General features: G+C 46.5%; 1 protein-coding gene across 1 annotated transcript in view; it reads left to right on the top strand.

Annotated features, from left to right (window-relative positions):
- The first annotated feature begins 4,372 nt into the window (after positions 1–4,372).
- The window catches only part of DYNC1H1 (dynein cytoplasmic 1 heavy chain 1), a 72,070-nt gene continuing 56,958 nt past the window's right edge, over positions 4,373–19,484 (top strand). The window contains exons 1-7 of the mRNA XM_004376718.2: positions 4,373–4,747; positions 13,172–13,259; positions 15,240–15,413; positions 15,648–15,903; positions 16,294–16,480; positions 18,288–18,559; positions 18,650–18,877. Coding sequence (XP_004376775.1) covers positions 4,486–4,747; positions 13,172–13,259; positions 15,240–15,413; positions 15,648–15,903; positions 16,294–16,480; positions 18,288–18,559; positions 18,650–18,877 — 1,467 coding nt within the window. The 5' untranslated portion in view covers positions 4,373–4,485. The remainder of the gene's footprint in view (positions 4,748–13,171; positions 13,260–15,239; positions 15,414–15,647; positions 15,904–16,293; positions 16,481–18,287; positions 18,560–18,649; positions 18,878–19,484) is intronic.

Here is a 19,484-nt window from a genome sequence, read left to right as displayed (position 1 = left end):
AAATATATATGGTTATGTGTGTGTGTTTGTGTTGTTGTTGTGAGTTGCATAAAGTTGATTCTAACTCATGGTGGTCCCAAGCGTGCAGAGTAGACCTGTGCTCCATAGGGCTTTCAAGGCTGTGACCTCTCAGAAGCAGATTGCCAGGCCTGTCTTCTGAGGAGCCTCTGGGTGGATTCGAATTGCCAACCTTTTAGCTGGTAGTTGAGCACTTAACCATTTGCACCACCCAGGACTATATATATATGTCTGTACACACACACACACACACACACACACACACACACACACACACAGTGAAACCTGTGAGCCAGAACTTGATGAGACTGCCTCGTTTTTCCCGGTCTCGCAAGTTTTCCGCATCAGACAGGGTGCAGTCTTACTACTCTTCTATCATTCATTGAAGTGAAAAATATTTTGGTTTTCCTTCTCTGACAAGTTTCGGCCTTACACAGGTTCCAGCTTTGCAGGTGTATATATACACACAGAGCCCTGGTGACACATGGTTAAGTGCTCAGCTGCTAACCAAAAGGTCAGCGGTTTGAATCCACCCACTGGCTCCAAGGAAGAAAGACCTGGCAATCTGCTCCCGTAAAGATTACAGCCTAGAAAACCTTATGGAGCCGTTCTACTCTGTCACATAGGGTCACTGTGAGTTGAAAACGACTTGCTGGCACCTAACAGCAACATATATTTAATATATGTGTGTTTCGTTCTGTTGTACATAGGATCGCTATGAGTCGGAATTGACTAGAGGACACCTAACGACAACATATGTGTGTATTTACATTTCCCAGACTCTCTTGCAGCTAGAGTTCTGTTGAAAATTAGGGGGGACAGTGCAGTAATTAAGAGCTCAGGCTGCTAACCAAAAGGTTGGCAGCCAAATCCACCAGCCACTCCTTGGAAACCCTATGGGGCAGTTTTACTCTGTCCTATTGGGCCACTATAAGCCGGAACTGACCCAGTGGCAACGGGGTATGGGAGGAAGCCTGATCCGTATGTCCAAGCAGAGTGCAGGCAAGGGCTTGGGACATGCCTGTGGACACCTTTTCCCAAGGAATTTTGCAGTCAAGGGCAGTAAAAAGATGGAGAGGTGTTGGGAAGGGGGTGTTGGGGGGTTATTATGACTATTATCACTGTTATTTCTTTTTAAAGAAGGAATCCATTACAGTAGGTTGGAACCGGTAAGAGGAATTCAACAGGGAGAGCAAGAACATTCGGAGTAAGGGGAGAATTGCAGAAGCGATGTCGGGAGAGGGATGGGGTCCAGCGCGCAGAGGGCGCTGCGGCGTCGCAGAGGACAGAGTCAGATCTTCAGTAGGAGGAGAGCCGGGCATTCCCAGATAGGGGCGGCCTGGCTGCAGCGCTGCTGGCCGAGGGCAGCCGGCAGCGAGTTTTCAGAGGGCTAGAGCACAGCCGCGGCTAACGCAGCAGTTAGGAGAGCGGGGTAGGGATCGTCTGCGTAATTAGAGACGAGCTTCTCCAACGTCTTCCCGATGGGCAGTGGGATGCAGGCTGACCCGCGAGAGTCACTGCCATGACTCTCTCTGGAACCCTGGTCAAGTGACTCAGGTGACCTTGGGAAGCTGAGACGCCGGTAAGGACGGGCAACTGGGGCCTCCCTGCGGGGGATTCCAGTGCGCACCCCTCGAGACTGTTCCTGGGATGCGCTCACCACATCCCACTCCCAAACGGCACCCACGCGAGTCTCGCAGCCCCCAGGGCCCGGGCTTAGTTCAAGCCTCACCCCGAGCTCGCTGGACCAAGCCTGAGTCCTGGGAGGAGCGTCCCCAGAACCCGCCCTGCGGCCTGGGGCGTCGGGGACCATCCCCGCCCTCCTGAGCGCCGCGCGACGGAACCAGGGCTGAGAGCCGCGAGGAGCCCTTGCACGGGCTGCGCACCATTGGCCGAGGTCGCGCTTTTAGTCCAGATCCGAGACCTCCCTACCGCCAGCTGGATGAATGAGCTGAGGGAATAACGTGGTTGTCAGGGAGAAGAGCGGAACCCCGGGGGCGGAGCCCTAGAGGTCCTGGGCCAGCAATAGGTCCACTGAGGGGCTGGGCCGCCCAAGGGTTCAGGGGAGGGGCCGGGCCAGCTTGGAGTTCAGAAGCCACGGGTGCGGTCTTTCAAAGAGGAGGCGTGGGGGTCGGGGAGAATGGACAGACTTTCATCCACCTAGAGAGATAGCCCCCGGTTTCTGATAAAATACCTCTGTGCCACTATCATCCTCCATCAACCCTGAATGGATTTTCTCTGTCCCACACGCCGTGCCTACTGTCAATTAAAAGCAGATTCAACTATGGACAATGGAGTTCCTGCGTGGTGCAAATGGTTAATGCGCTGGGCTGCTAGCCAGCAGGTTGAAGGTTAGAGTCCACCCAGAGTTGCCTAGGAAGAGAGGCCTGGTGATCTACTTCCAAAAAATCAGCCATTGAAAACCCTATGGAGCACTGTTCTGCTCTGAAACACATGGGGTTGCCATGAGTCTGGGTTGTCCCCCGCCACACACAGACACTCAGGGTCAGCTTGGTGGCATGGCAGGGGCAGAGTCCTGCACAAGGAGCCTGAAAGGGCCCCTCTCAGGAAGTACCCTTGACCCTGCGGCTGCAGGGCAGTCTAGCCAGGTGGGTACCTGCCGAGTCCAAGATGCACTCAGCACCTTGCCTCGTAGGTACTCAGTCAGTGTTGGTCATGCTTATTTTTAAATTAAACGTAACAAACATCTTTGGAAAACAGAAATGCAGCACGGTTCATCAATGTATGAATCCTCGCATGTTGATTGGTTAGGTTCTTACATTTCCATTCCCTTAGAAATGGCAAACGCTTTGAATTTTGAGCGTCTCCTACAGGGTTGCAAACCCAGAGTCTGCTGCTCTGGGCCCTGGCTTGGGGCCAGGCTGCAGACGAATCCCTTGATGCCCCAGAGACTGTGTCTCCTGGCCTGTGCTGACTCACAGCACAGCCTGCATGCAGCCTCTCCATCTGCCAAGTCCCTGCCTGGGCTTCTGGGTCTCTGATGGTGTGTGGCTAATTCAGAGTTTACTGACCTGTACCTAACGGATTGCCCTTTTTGTCCCTGTTCCTACCCCAAAGCCCCTAGCCTAGTGCCCCACACGTAGTGAGCACTCAGCTATAGCGGTTTGTGGCGTTGTTCTTATTCATTACTATTATGTTCAGAGCACAAACTTGGTGCTGTTGCTTTCTTTTTTTCCTGGAAGACTGTTTAGAACAACTTGGGCACATCACACAAGGGTGGCCCGAGGGCTGAAGGAGGGCAGGAGGATGGGGTACTACCCTAGAGCCTAGTGCTGGGTAAATGAGCAAGGAGGGAGCATTTTGTATATTTCACAGTTTTCCAAAATGCTTTAAGGACATCAGATCATCCCATCACTATTCCACCAACCAGGCCTCAGCTCTCCGACTGCCCAAACACCTTTGGCTTCTCGCCCTCCAGCTGCCCAGTCCAAGAAGCAAGTTAGGAGTTTGAATTTCAAAGGCCAGTTACTCCTCCTTGGAACTGTCATCTCTAATTACAAACATCAGCCGCTGAGATTCTTGGTCTCGCTGTCGAGGAGGCCCGGGATGACAGGGACACCCCAGGTCTCCCTCTTGGGCCTTACAAGCATCCTTGTGGAGAATGGTTTTTGTCATTAGGGCCTATCACAGTGTCAGCCCACCTCTTCAGGTGTCCTCTTCTGGCTAACCTTACTTTGCCCTGCAGTCAGTACTCCAGCCACAACCTTCAGGCCCCTCTGCCATTGCAGAGACTACTTCCTCCGCTGGGAATGTGCCCTCCCACCCCCCGCCAGCCTCCCCCTTCCAGCCTAGTCATGTAACTGTTCTGACACACCCCTTATCTCATCTGAAAAATGTCTTCACTTCCTCTGTGTCTAATAACGAATTTACATTTATAATATATTCATATTAAGTGCCTATATTTTAGCACTTAACGGTGAACACACTGTAGTCATTCACTCGTTCATTCATTCATTTAAGGTTAAGTACTTAGAACAACGCCGGGCACAAGCTAAGTGCTCGATAAATGTTTGCTCTTGTCATTAACACCCTTCATTCATTTATTCACTCATTCAGTATTTATGGAGTGTCTTGGCACTGTGCTGTTCGCTGCGGCCGTAGCAGTGAACAAGACAGACGCGGTTCCTGACCGCCCGCAGTCACCCAGGTGCTAAATTCGGTCTTCAGGGCTTTCGGTGCGGAAACAGCGCGGGCCCCGCCCAGCGCGGGGACTACAAGTCCCAGCAGGCCGCGCGGCAGCGTCGCTGGGCCGCGCGTGCGCGACGCAGTGACGCAGGGCCGCGAGCGGGTGCCGGTGGCTGCGGCCGGAGGGCGGGGCGGAGCCGGCGGCGGCCTTTAGGGCGGACCCGGAGCCGCTCTCTCAGTCGGTCGCGGGTAGCGGGCCGCGCGGCTTCCGGCGCCGGTTTCTCTCATTCTTCCGCGGAGTCGCGGCCCCCGAGCGGCGCCATGTCGGAGCCCGGCGGCGGCGGCGGCGGCGGCGAGGACGGCTCGGCCGGCCTGGAGGTGTCGGCCGTGCAGAATGTGGCCGACGTGTCGGTGCTGCAGAAGCACCTGCGCAAGCTGGTGCCGCTGCTGCTGGAGGACGGCGGCGAGGCGCCGGCAGCGCTCGAGGCGGCGCTGGAGGAGAAGAGCGCCCTGGAGCAGATGCGCAAGTTCCTGTCCGACCCGCAGGTCCACACGGTCCTGGTGGAGAGGTCCACCCTCAAAGGTGCCGTGCCGGGGCGGGGCAGCCGGGCCGCAGACACCCAGGGAAGGGCCCCCACGGAGGGCAGGGTCGGCCAGGTCCTCATAGCCTCAGACACAACAGGAAGGGTCCTCCCACGGCCACAGACACTCGGGGAAGGGTCCTTGCGGAGGGCAGGGCCGGCCAGGTCCCCCACGGCCGCAGATGTCCCAGGAAGGGTCCCCCCGGCCGCGGACACCCTGAGAAGGTCCCCACGGAGGGCAGGGCCGGCCAGGTCCCCCACAGCTGCAGACCTCCCCCTACCCCAATAAAGATCCCCATGGCTGCAGACACCCCGAGAAGGGTCCCGCATGGCATCAGACACACCCAGGAAGGGTCCCCCCCACGGCGCAGACACCCTGGAAAGGGTCCCCGGGGAGGGCAGGGCCGGGCGGCACCCACGGCCGCAGACACCCCGCCTGGGCCTCTCTCGCCACACCCCCTCCCCAGGCCGGGGCGCCGGGGGCTGTCCCGTCCAGGGCTGCGGGGAGGGACGAGAGTGTCCCTCTCTTGCCGTCACGCGAGAAACAATGGGATGGCTTTGTCTGCTCGGGCCTCTCAAGATGGCCGAGTTGGGTGGAGACAGCGTCTCCAGGGCTGAGCGCGGGCGGAGGCCGCATCCCTGCCTCCAATGTCACATGAGCTTTTCAGTTTCGATTTGTGTCCAGGCCAGGCCGGCCTCGGGAGGGATGTATCTGGGCGACCCGCGCAGCCTTGGGCAGCGGGATTCTGGCCCCTAGGTGGTCTCGGTGTTGGGGAGGAGGACGAGGTGGCTCGGAGCTCTGGGCAGCATTAGCAGCGGGCACCCAGCCCTGCGCCCACGAACCCCCACGCCGAGGCCTAGAATGACAGTGTCACCCGGGGCTTGCGGAGCATCACTGTTGTAGGGAGATGCCCACACCGAGGTCTCCCTCTGGGTCCTCACAGCATCCTTACTGATGGCTGTATCTTCCCATGTTAAACTTGGGGAAACTGAGGCTCGGGTTCAGTGACTTGCCAGAGGTCCCTAGGCTAGATTCAACATCTCAGCTTCCAGTCTATTGCTTATTTTGCTTAAGCATGCTTCCTATTTGTGTAATGCTTAGAGGATCCTAGTGACCGTTCTTGGATATCCTAGTCTGATTTTACAGATTAAAAAAAAGAGAAGACTGCTGAGGTTAACCATCTGGTTGAGCTGGGCTGGAAGGTTGGCATCTTCCAAGCATCTCAAGTCCTGTAGCAGTGATCTCAGAGCAGCAGACCAGAGTTACCCTGGGAGCTCGCCTGCAGGGAGGGTTTCCCCTTTAAGACCACTTTTTAGTCCTGGAACCCTGGTGGCACAGTGGTTAAGAGCTCAGCTACTAACCTAAAGGTTGGCAGTTCATATCCACCAGCCGCTCCTTGGGAGCAGTTCTACTCTGTCCTGTGGAGTCACTGAGTCCACATTGGGTTTGGGTTTTTTTGTTTTGTTTTGTTTTGTACCCCTAGTGGTGAGCATGTTTGATTAGGGCCTATGGGTGTGGCACCTTGTATCTGGGAGCCCAGGCACGGTGGTGTCCTTGGAAATTTTATGTTGGCATAGAGGGATTGGTGATTGTCTGGAAATATTTGCCAGCAAGCTGCCTGCCATCTCCAAAAACTATAGGTTCTCTTGTGGATAAGGCAATTTATACCAGAGAACCTGTACACCGTTCTCTGACCTGTCTTGTATTTCTTTCTGATAGTTTGTTTCTTTCAAAGGCTCTTCTGACCCAGAAGATGTTTCATTGTAGCCTTGATTCTTGTGGGGTGAGAGAGAGAGAATATTTTTCCTAGATCCACATGGAACCTTCAGTGCAACTAAGCCATTTTTAGGGTATTAATGATGTTTAGGGTTGTTTGGGGTTACGTTTCCCTGCATGGAAACCAGTGTTTTAAAGAACATTTAACTCATTTTCTCTTTTTTCAAAAAGAGTATGTAGTCATTGTGGAAAATTTAGAGTACACACATAAATAAAATTTAAATCCCCTGGAATCCCTCTACCTAGCTATAACCACTGTCTGCATTTTGTTGTATGTCTCCCTGGTCGTTTTTCAGTGCGTGTACGTTGTTTGGTTTTATTAAAATATATGTTAGTCTCCTTTTTCAGTTATTGTATTTTGAATAATTTTACCTTGGTTAATTCTTGGTCATTATTACTGCACAATGTATATATTGAAATCAGTCACAATTTATTTTTTTCCCTTGTCTTTTTTTTTTAATTGTACTTTAGATGAAGGTTTACAGAGCAAATTAATTTCTGATTAAACATTGTTTTGTGACATTGGTTGCCAACCCCACGACATGTCACAATTTATTTCTGTGGAAAAATTTTGTGAGTTCTTTGTTATTCAGTAATTCACATTTTTTCAAACAACTTAGAATTGCACTTTGTTAAAGTTATTGGGGGGCGACTGATTTCTGTAGTATCCTCTGGTAGTACAAGTTGTCTCTGTGGTTTCTTTCTGGGTACATTTTCTTCCTTTCAGTAAAACAAATATCCAGACATCCAAATCTTGGTCCCATAATGACTTGCACTTTTTTTTTAATAATTTTTTTTTAATTGTGCTTTAGATGATGACTTGCACTTTTGAAAGTTGACTGAGGAATGAGATCATCTGAAATTGAAATCCTACCTCATTCCTGTAGTCATAGAAATTTCTGGAGTATTTTTAGTAATTTAATGTTTCCATAATTTATTTTTTTTCTTATGAAAGTCTAAGGAAAGATTTAAACATTGATTTTAGGCTGGTTTCAGCATCCTGGCTACACTAGAACAGTTTAGATAGGCTGAGTGACAGACCCAGGACACCGGGGGGAGGGCTGTCTCGTGTCTGGTTATGAGTTGGTGTTGGCGTTGGTACATTTAATCAAACGTGAGCATCCAGTGGTTAAGTACGGTGAAAGGTGTGCCTGCGTTAATGTGGAAAACGCGTCTGATTTCTTTAAACTGGACAAAGACCACCACTGGCGACGAAGTCATGTGATTATTTAATGAGCAGGGGAAATTGCTTTCATTACCCTTCCCCCATTTTTTTTTCCATGAAAAAAATTGCCCAAACACTTGCAATTGCATATAGAAGCATTTTTTTTATGTGAAGCCATATATACTTTTTAATGAAGCTACCCCAGTTAAACGTATGTTTTCGTTGTTTTGTTGAAGTGCAGCGTTCTTAAAAGGCGGAATACAGGTTGTGAATGTAATGGCTTATTTTGCTAGTGAAGAAGTGGAGAATTAGCAGGAAAGGGAATGTTCAGTTTATAGCTCCTCGTTTTAAAAGGAGACGTCCTTCAGTAATTCTGGCCTGTAGGAAAACTCTTTCCTTCATAGTATGCTGATGAATTGTGACCAGATCAGCTCTGTTTTATTCATCAGTGAACTAGGCATTTCAATGGCAGTGGGTTTGGTTTTTGTTCATTTGTCCATTTGTTTTACCTGCAGCGGATTTCTTCATTGTGTTCTAGCCTGTGAGAGGTTAGGGGAATAGGTAGGAACAGGTCACATGTGCTTCCGTTTGCAGCTGCTGGAACCAGTAGCTCCTTAGTGACTAGGTTGGGATAAAGTGCTTGCTGTGCCTGATTTTTTTTTTTACCCTCAGGTGTCTTGCTTTACCCAGCCTAATGTTTGGAATTTTGTCATTAAGACCAAAAATAGTGGTAGCCCTGGTTAAGAGCTCAGCCGCTAACCAAAAGAGCGGCAGTTCAAATCAATCCACCAGCCACTCCCTGGAAACTCTATGGGGCAGTTCTACTCTGTCCTGTTGGGTCGCTATGAGTCAGAATCGACTCGAAGGCAATGCGTTTGGTTTGTTTTTGTCTTAAGCTTGAAATGATAGTTTCTCCTAAGATGGGTGATTGGGAGGGTTTTACCTCCTCTTCCGTAGTGCAGGGGCGGCTGGGGACTGGCTTGGAACACAGCTGGAGCTGTCACAGTGCCCAGCTTCCTCGAGATGTGGCGGTGCTAACGTTTGGTCGGGAATGTTTTTGGGGATTTTTAGAAATTATTTTTCTGAGGATTTAATTTTCCTGAAAGTTTAAGAAATGTAGCAGAATGATGCCTAACAAGTGTAGTGTTCATTTCTAGACTTTGCTTGCCACCCAGTGGTGAATGGCCAGGTGAAGGTGGGTGGGAATTGTGTTTATCAGCATTGTAGAGGATCAGGCAGGGAGGAGCAGGAGATACCATCTAGCCTCCGCCTCTCCTAGTGAGGAAACTGAAACCCCAGGAATTTAAGACCCAGTTGGGATGGGGGTGTCTGAACCCTAAAAACTAATAATCTCTGTGCAATTCCTTGGTATCCATTGAAGTGAGAATGTTCGTTTTAGTCTATTTCATATCAGTTATGTCTTTTGAATTAGTATTAGCCTTAAAAAGTACTAGATCTTAAGTTTCTTAGGCATTAATAACATCTTAGTTTTTATTTGTCTTTTTCTAGAAATAAAGAATGAACCCCAACTTTACATTGTTTGCAGGTATCATAGGGGTGTCACTCTCCTTTCATACTCCTTGCGATGCTCCAGACAGAAACCTTCAGGTGGAAGAGGAAACTCAGACCCTCTCACCTCGTTCTTAGCCTTACACAGAGCAGGGGGTGGGTGTGGCAGGCAAGTCAGGGCTCCCCAGGAGGATGAAAGGCTGGACCCCGAGGTGACAAGAGAACGCACCCCAGATGGGAAAGGGGAAAACTAAGGCAGCCTCATTAGAAGAAAGGGGAGGATCATATGATAACCATCAACTCAAATAATTTGGTATTGGTATGTTTCTGATTTTGAAAGGGAAAAAAGATGAAGGATAAAGAGAACCAGGAAACATGTAATGAGTCCTTTTGGAAGTGCAGGGTCACAGTGAGTTGGAATTGACTTGACGGCAATGGGTTTGGTTTTGCTTTTTGGTGTGGGCCACAGAAGATGAGTGGCTCTGGCTGCAGGTGGAGACGAGACTGGATGTGTGGCTGGAGGGAGAGTGAGACCAGGAAGCTGGTGCTGGATCCCTGTGTGTTAGCCCATTTGCTGATGGCTTGTTCATCAGATTTTGTGAAAATTACGGTTACTTAAGGGGGGGAGTGTAATTCTTAGGGAGCCCTGGTGGCGCAGTGATTAAGCACTTGGCTGCTAACTGAAAGGTCAGCTGTTAGAACCCACCAGCTGCTCCTCGGGAGAAAGTTGTGCCAGCCTGCTTCAGTAAAGATTACAGCCTAGGAAACTGTGTGGGGCAGTTCTCCTCTGTCCTGTAGGGTTGCTGGGAGTCAGCAACAACAGTGTAATTCTTAAGGTAATTGAACTTGCATCTTTTTTATATTTCATTAAACGTGATGTAGGCTGCCCTCGTTCACAATGCAGTGATAGAAATCGCTAGTAGTTTGAAATGCCTTAAACTAGTCTTCCAGTAGAAGTATACACAGATTAGTGTTAAATGACATTTTGAACATTACTAGAAACACAATGAACTCTCGGAAGTTAACCAAAGAGATGGCCACCGGTCATTGTAATGTGTGTCAGGATAGCTCACCCCAAAGCTATGAACCAGCCCGTTGATTTCTGGGCTGGGTGCCTTAACAGTGCAATAATTGGTCCATTGGGTGTTAACCAGTAACTTTATCAGCATCGGGAACCTGATTCCAACTTTACTGAAAGTGACATTACCAGAATAACATGCATATGGTGCTTGCATATTAACTTCCGAATGGAACAGGATCAATAGCTTCTTTGTTACCAAGAGTTAACAACCAACGGTCCCTCTCTCCTCTGAACATTATTTAAAAAAAAAAAATTTTATAGTGCGTTAGGTGAAAAAACTTTCAGAGCAAACTAGTTTTCCATTTGATAGTTTTGTACACAGAGTGTTCCATGACATTGGTTTCATTCCCCACATGTGTCAGCACTCTTCCCATTTCCGTCCTAGGTTCCCCGTTTCCTTTCATCCTGATTTTCCACCCCTTCCTGACTTCTCATGTTTGCTTTTGGGCACACGTTGCCCTTTTGATCTCGTATAATTCATTGTTCTAAGGAGCATGTTCCTCTCCGGTGTTGGTGTTTATTTTATGGGTCTGTCTGTGGTTTGGCTGAAAGGTGGTCTCCGGGAATGGCTTCAGTTCCAGGTCAGAAGGCTGTCTTAGGGCCATAGTCTCGGGAGTTCCTCCAGTCTCTGTGAGCAGTTTTTAAAAAATGTTTCTGCAGAAGTAGAATGTCGTATTATTTATTATTTTGAAGATGTAATAATTTACAGTGAGAAGAAAAGGTTAAATTATTTGATGGCAGTTTATAAAATAATGCCATCGATTCTTTATAAATGGGAGTCAGACGTAGAATTCATTTGGTTTCTGATTGTATAGGGAATAAGCATTAAAAACGAATCCAAAAGGTACTCTGTGACAGATTAATAATGACTTCTATAAGTCAGTGTCATAGAGAAGGTAAAATTTTAAAAAGCAGCAGGGGACATGGTTACATTCTCTGTGACTTTGGATTATGTCATTGGGCGTGCCTTCCTGAGCGGAGCTGAGTGGCACTCTACCAGCACGCTACCGCTACCGCATTGCAGTCTCCCTAGCGGGACTGGGCGGGGCAGAGCTGTGACTCATCGCCTGGCAGAGCATCTGAGTCCTTTCACCCTGTTTGCATCAGGAAGTGCCGGCACTGGGGTTAGATGCTGCCTCCTGACAGCACAGTTACTCTGGGATTTTATTTGTGTAGGTGGTGAATCCCGATCTGGGGGATGAAATGACGCAAAGTTAACACACCACATTTTGTTTAGTTTGATTATGAAATGTTACTGTTATTTCCTACATGTATCATTTGGATGTTACTTTGATGACATGTAAATTTTATATGAATCATGGAACAGTATTACAGAAAGTTCAGAAAGTTGAGGGAGGAAATATTTCATGATTCCACCACGCTGACAACTATTTTAATTTGGGAGTGTTCCCTATAGTTTTTGTCCATATGCTGGTATTTTACAGTTGGCAGTCAAATCATAAGGTGTGGTTGGTTTCCGGCAGTAAGATTTATCTTATGTATCCACATTGGAATGATTAGAAAAATCAGTTGCTCAGTTTGTTGTTTTTTAAATAGTCATTTTGTAAAAACAGCTAGAAGTACCTGGCATACTTGAATGTTCTACCACTCACTCCTCCTTCCTGTCCTAAAATTGAACCAAAAACAATATTTTGTAAGAGTTATTTTCTTCTTGATAGATATACTAATATTTTTTACTCTTTTAGTGTGGATTTTTTATTTGTCTCATCTTAAAACTAATGAAGCCAGTAGCTTTTGCTCAGACCCTATACACTGGATTTCCTGGTTTAGGTGCTTAAGGAAACCTTATAGACCGCACGATACAGTGTCCCACCCCCACCCCCGCTGTCCATTTTACATCAAGAATTTGAAGCCCAGCAGAAGAAAAAGGACTGTACTTAGCTTGTAAGTGACGGGATTTGATTCCAGATCTCTGACGGTTAAGTTTACTGCCCTTTCTGTCACATCAAGGTAAGTGTGAGGGCAAACCATTTTGAAACAATCATGTTCAGTTAGTCTTTACGCGGTGATTTTTGCCAACGTGATCTTTCAGTCAATGCATCATTGTAAAGATAATGCGATTAGGACAGTTAGACAGCTAGTTGATTAATACTGGAAGTTTGGGTTATTTTCCATTCTTACAAATTTTTAATGGTTTAGAAATTTAGCGCACATGCGTCTTGAGGCTATCTTGCTATCAAATTCCAGTGAGCCTTTACAATGGCTCCGTGTGTACATGGGCGTGTGGAATCTCCCAGGGCCCTGCCTCCCAGGACCTCACAGGTGGGGTGAGGATGCAGTCGGGACCCCCGCCAGGGCAGACTGACCAGTGCGGGTTGGAGCAGAAGGCCAGCGAGGTGCACTCCTCTGGGTGATGCCTCGGTGCTTCGTGACAGCAGCTTTCCTGTAGGAATTTGCGCAGGGCCTGGCCTTGAAGGGGTTGGGGGGGCGTGCCACGTAGAGGGAGTGTTGAGTAAACAGCTGAGCAGGGTGCACTTGTGTGTTTGGGGACTGGAGTGACTTCCTGTGTGTGGAGCCCAGGGGATGAGACGGCTGGGATGGGGAGAGAACTTGAGACAGCGCACACACCCGGAACTTCTGGGCAGCCCGGGCGCTACTGCTCCGGGGCTTTGCATGCGTTAGCAAACCAGACATCCTGCTGCTTTCCCCATTTACAGACAAGGAAATGGGACACAGAGAAGGTACCCACCTTGCCCAAAGTCCCACAGCAAGTAGTGACTGAGTCAGGAGTCAGAAAAAATGGTTAGGAGGCAGGTTCTGTAGGGGTTTAAATGTCGGGGCGGGGGTGCGGTCAGTCATTCTCTAACCAGCCGCTAAAATAAAAGTTGTAAATGTTGATATAAATTTGACGTAACATTTATTATGATTTGTAGAGGACGTTGGTGATGAAGGAGAAGAAGAAAAAGAATTCATTTCCTATAACATCAACATAGACATTCATTATGGGATTAAGTCCAATAGGTGAGTAGTGTGAATATACCATTATCTGAGATTATGAATTTGTGGGAATTAATGTGACTCTTAATCGAATCAGATAACACCTTAAGAAAACAGAAAACGCCCTAAGAAGATTTTTTCTGTGCTTTAAATTCAGTATCTGATTTTTTATTTCATGTGTTCAGTGTCAGTTCTGAAGTGTTTTTATTTCAATGGCCATATCGTGGCATCCATCTTGTATTGGAGCTATAGTGTACTTCACGTATCTGATGATGTGTTCAGGTTGTATCCGACTTTGCGTTATTGTAAATAGCTAGTAAACATTCTTAGGTACAGGTCTGATTCTTCTTAGCATAAGTCCCTCAGTGTAGCGTTACTGGTTCAGATGCAGTTTATCACTCATGTCCTCGATGCATGTTACCAAATTTCCCACCTTCCAGAAAAGTTGTACCAATTTACATTCCAACAGACATGTCCAAATTTAAATATATAAATGTTATAATTGATCCTTCATTGACTTTTTTAAACTTTTTATTTTGAATAATTTCAAGCTTACAGAAGAGTTACATGAATAGTACGTAAACTCCCAGATTTACCAGTTGTTAACATTTTTCCCTGTTTACATTATCATTTTTTTTCTGAACCACTGAGGACATATAGACAACGTGTCCCTTCATCCCTCAATATTTCAATGTGTATTTCCCAAGAAAAAGGAGATTCTTCTTCACAAGCTCGGTGTAATTATCAAATTCAGGAAATATAACATTGGTACAATAGTATTATCTAATCACAGTACGTATTCAGAGTTTCTCAATTATGTCCTTTATAGTAATTTCCCCTGATCCAGAATCCAGACCAGGATCTCATGTGGCATATATTTTCCTGTCTTTACTCGCCTTTAATCTGGAGCCTCTCAGTGCCTTTCATGACATTGACATTTGGGACAAGTACAGGCTGATGGTTCCTCATGGTTAGATGCAAGGTATACTTTTTTGGCAGGAATACTAGTTGTGACTTTGTTCTTTCTCAGTGTATCACATCGGGAAGCTTCCTTGCCTTTTTAGAATAATATGAAGTGTTATGTATAAAGCATTGAGCCAGGAACTAGAGAATACCAATATTATTAATTTTCTTGAAGCTGTTAATTCAACCAACTTTGAGCACCTGTTACATACAAGTATGGCAGTAAGTGCAAAGAAGTTAGACCTGGTTCCTGTTCTCAGGAAGCTTGTGATCATGTGGGAGGAAGAGCGGCAGGTACACAGCCAAGTGTAATACTTGGCGGAATCTTAAGGTGCAGGATACCGTGGAAACGTGGGGAGGGAGCAGAGAGATTGACTCTAATTAGGAAGGGCCCCGTGGGAGAGGCCGTGCTGGGATTGCTCTTGGAAGGTTACCCAGAACGTCCACAGGTGAAGATACATCTCCTTCGCAAAAGCACTCGGCGTGTTGAGGGAATGGGACATCTAGTTTAAGGGTGTCTCGGGGTGGGGAGGAGGGTGCACAGCAGGAGGTGGAACTGGAAGAGTCAGTCTAGGCCAGGCTGTGGGGAGCCTGGAGTACCCTCTTTTCCCTTTAACCTGTGGGCAATGCTTGTTTATTCAAGCTGATCTGTTACTTAGTGCTGAAAATGAATGATGCAAACTAGGATCAGGTCAGATTTAAGTACGTAATGGCTTATAACCTACAGTTGCTAGTGCAAGCTAGTTTTAGTGAGGCCAAGATCATGAACTTAACTCAGCTGTGAGACAGGCTGCTTGGCTTCATGGCCACATGCTGTAATAACTGTAATCTTAATTCGCCAGTTCTCACATAAGTGAGTAAAAAAAGATCAGCAATACATTTCACTATTAGAAAAGCAGTTGTTTGAACGATTAATTTCATTTCTAAATTAAAATATTCAAACAAATTCTTCATTTGTATATAACACAAAGAAGGCTACAATTATTGATGCTGATTAGGAATGAGACTCTATTCTGATTTCTTCTTTTGCTGTGTTTTTAGCTTGGCATTCATTAAACGGACTCCAGTAATCGATGCAGACAAGCCAGTGTCGTCCCAGCTCCGAGTCCTCACTCTCAGCGAAGACTCGCCGTATGAAACATTGCATTCTTTCATCAGCAACGCTGTGGCTCCTTTCTTTAAGTCCTACATTAGAGAGTCTGGCAAGGCAGACAGGTAAAAGCCATTTTCCGTAGTCGGTCTGAGTGTCATATGTCACTTAATGTTCGCAAGACATTACAGGAGACGATGTAAAATTAGGGCTGGAGGGTGTAGCTAGTAAACCGGGAGGACACAAATCCTTTGCATTGATAAATACATATATTGTTAATATTTGACAAACCTGAAATCATAGGATCTCTTTGGAGCCCAAGAGCACACTAAACTTTGAGGTGTTTCATATCTTTTTAGGGATGGTGATAAGATGGCTCCCTCGGTTGAAAAAAAGATCGCAGAACTTGAAATGGGGCTCCTTCACCTGCAGCAAAATATTGAAATTCCGGAGATCAGCCTACCAATCCATCCAATTATTACAAATGTGGCAAAACAGTGCTATGAACGTGGAGAAAAGCCAAAAGTTACAGACTTTGGAGATAAGGTTGAAGACCCAACCTTTCTCAATCAGTTACAATCTGGAGTTAACCGCTGGATCCGAGAAATTCAGAAGGTAAGAGCATAGTCTTTGAGGAGTAAGATGCTTTCCCCTTTAACGCCGTGTGGGAAACTGGTCGGCGTTGTTGTCAGTGAAGTAAGCTCTGTGATAACTTGTTAGCGGGGCTTCCTCTTGGTTCTGCAAACACTAACCAGAGAACTGACTTTGGTCTGGGCAGGGCGGCCAGGGCACCGTCCAAGATTGTTTGAGTATGAACCCTGAGAGAGTGTTAATGTCAGTTGTCCCATATCTTTGATTTCAGATCAAAACCACTTTTAATTTGCAGAGAAGGAAGTCTACTTGAAATAAAAAAATTAGGTTGTAATGCGTATGTTTTGTTAGTGGTGCCTTTTCTACCTTTGCTTAAATAACTCAATACCCATAAACAATATTGTATCTTTAAAGGTGACTAAACTTGACCGAGATCCTGCATCAGGAACTGCCTTGCAGGAAATCAGTTTTTGGCTAAACTTGGAGCGTGCATTGTACCGCATCCAGGAGAAGCGGGAGAGCCCTGAGGTCCTCCTCACTCTGGATATCTTGAAACACGGCAAGCGCTTCCACGCCACAGTCAGCTTTGACACCGACACAGGTGGGAGCCACAGCCGACAGCCAGATCCATCATTGTTGACCTGGCCTAGGTGAAACCTTGCTAGATTGAGATGAAAACTCACAGATGCACCATCTTTCTTGACTTTTTTCTCTCTTGCCTGTTGTCTCATCTTTCCCTCAATTCTGGATAATGAAAGCGATTTCCTCACGTACCTGCCTCCTTTCTCTTCAGGGGTTTCAAGAACAGAAACTAGGTTCTAGGCACGAGCAGAGCAAGCCCTGGGAGTTTGCCACCTGCTTTCAATGACTTGGCTCCTTGAGTGGGCTGTACTTTTTTGGTATGAAGCCAAACGTGCTTCTGATAGTCCAGGCAGGAAGGTGGTTTAAGTTAAGCAGAAGTGATGTGCCCAGAAGGCTGTGGGAGGAGAGCTGGTCAGCACTTCTTCCTCTTCATCTTTTTACCTGCTCCTGTGCCCTCTTCCCTGCCTTCCTCCTCGTTCAGATAAGTGATCAGAATCCCTTCGCTTCTGAGCAGGGCAGTGTATATGATGTTGCATTAGCAGGTACAGGCACACAGACATTTGAGCGGCCAGGCATTGCTGCACAACTCTGTGCTCCCAGGAAACATGTTAGGCACCTTTTATCGAAGTAACAGATCAGCTCACAAAATAAAGAGCATCACCCATGAGTAATGTGCTGCTTTTAAAAAATCATCTACATGAGACCAAATGGTCAACAATTAGTTTAACCCAAAGATGGGAAGGTAAGGGGGCAGGGAAACTAGGTTCGTAATGGAAACACAATGACCAGAATGGAAATATTGAGAATGTCCACGCATTGTGAAGAATGTAACCAGTGTCCCTGAACAATTTGTGTAGAAAGTGTTGAATAGGAACCTAAACTGAATAGGAACCTAAACTGCGTGTAAACTTTCACAGTTTATTGTGAAAACACAATAAAATATTATTTAAAAGAAGATATATTAGAGCTAGGAATTAGGACTGCAGTCCTTGTCAAGTTCTCCCCCTCCCCTACAAAAAGGTGTGGTGCTCAAATGTTAAAGGAAATCCAGACAGCAGGCTTCTGGTTGCTTGGACCACATTGCACACGTTACCTGGGGAGTTTACTCACTCATGCTGCAATACATACATTGTTTTTGTTTTTTTTTTAACACCTCTGAGACCTCTATTTCTCACCTAATAACAGTTATTTTTTATCCTATGGAGTCCTGGTGGCACGGTGACGCAGTGGTTAAGAGCTTGGCAGCTAACCTAAAAGTCAGCAGTTTGAATCCATCAGTCGTTCCTTGAAAACTCTGTGGGGCAGTTCTAATCTGTCCTGTAGGGTCACTATGAGTGAGACTCGACTGGACGGCAGTGGGTTGTTTTTTTGTTTTAAATCCTTATGGCAGAGGAGGTGGAGAAATAGACTACGACCCAAGTGACACCATATCTGTAGCACACCTACCCTGACTCATGGGCATAAAGTTAAATTTTAGTGTTCTCAAAGGTGACACGATTGTCGTTTTTCTAAATTTAATTGCTCTTGGTAGAACATTTATGTAATATAGAAAGCCAGAAAGATCAACTCTATGAGGCTGCCTCCCACGGCCTTTGGCCTGTGTATGGGTTGGCCTGTACTCTCAGAGAAACAAAAATGGGACCATCCTGCTAATACTGTTCTTTTTTTCTCAACTATCATCAATAGGTTCTGTGTCATTCAAACTTGTGCAGCTTCAGAATGTTGGGCTGTAAGGCTATATTGTAGTTTGTTTACCCAGTGTTGAGCCTGGGATGGAAGACCTTCAGTTCTGTTACTTGTCTCTGACTGTTTCTCTGTTCGCCCAGGTCTAAAACAGGCTTTGGAAACCGTGAACGACTACAACCCTTTGATGAAGGACTTCCCTCTGAATGACCTGCTGTCTGCCACTGAGCTGGACAAAATCAGGCAGGCACTCGTCGCAATTTTCACCCACTTGCGAAAGATCCGAAACACAAAATACCCCATTCAGAGGGCACTGCGTTTGGTGGAGGCAATTTCAAGAGACTTGAGTTCTCAGTTACTCAAAGTGTTGGGCACTAGAAAATTGATGCATGTTGCTTATGAAGAATTTGAAAAAGTAAGTTGTAGTATGTTGGAGACCCAATCTCAGGCCATTGGAAGGAAAATATGCTTTCATAATAGGCTTCCTTTTTCAACTCTATCCTAGGTTATGGTAGCATGCTTTGAAGTTTTCCAGACTTGGGATGATGAGTATGAGAAACTGCAGGTGCTGTTGAGAGACATCGTGAAAAGGAAGCGGGAAGAAAATCTGAAGATGGTGTGGCGCATCAACCCCGCTCACAGGAAGCTGCAGGCGCGCCTTGACCAGATGCGAAAATTCCGACGGCAGCATGAGCAGCTGAGGGCTGTGATTGTCAGGGTCCTGAGGCCACAGGTATGGTCCACGTGATCAACGTTTGCAGACGCATTGCTTCGATGGCTTTTTTTTTTTTTTTAAAGAGTTAACTACTTGTTTCTAATTTGTACCTGTTTGATTATTGTTTCAATCCAGACACGTTTGCCTGATCCTTAATATTCTCTGTTTATCTCTGCCCACGTCTCGCATGGACCCTAGAGCCAGACTTCCTGTGTTAAGTCCTAATTTAGCACTTAACTAGCTATGGGACTTGGCCACACTATTTAACCTCTTTTCTCCATAATTCTCATATGTAGGATCTGGATAATTATGGCATATGTCTGAGATGTATTAAAGGAATTAAATGACTCCTTTTCTTTGCACATGATTTTTTTCCCTTCTGAATTCGCCTTTTTTCCCTCTTCACCAATTCTTTTCTTCCTTTAAAAAAATCCAGTCCAGAAATGTAAGACAGATTGATATGTACACAGATGAGTTGATAAATGGTTAGATATATGATAAAGAAAATATAGCAAAATGTTAATTGGCTAAATGTAAATTATAGCATCTAGTTGGGGGTATATGGGTGTTTAAGGGACCCTGGTGGTGCAGTGGTTAAGCGCTCAGCTGCTAACCTAGAGGCGGG

The sequence above is a fragment of the Trichechus manatus genome, unplaced genomic scaffold (genome assembly GCF_000243295.1).
Source record: "Trichechus manatus latirostris isolate Lorelei unplaced genomic scaffold, TriManLat1.0 scaffold00045, whole genome shotgun sequence".
Classification (NCBI taxonomy): Eukaryota; Metazoa; Chordata; class Mammalia; order Sirenia; family Trichechidae; genus Trichechus; species Trichechus manatus.
The sequence above is the reverse complement of the archived record's forward strand: the minus strand, read 5'-3'. Positions and strand labels throughout refer to the sequence as shown.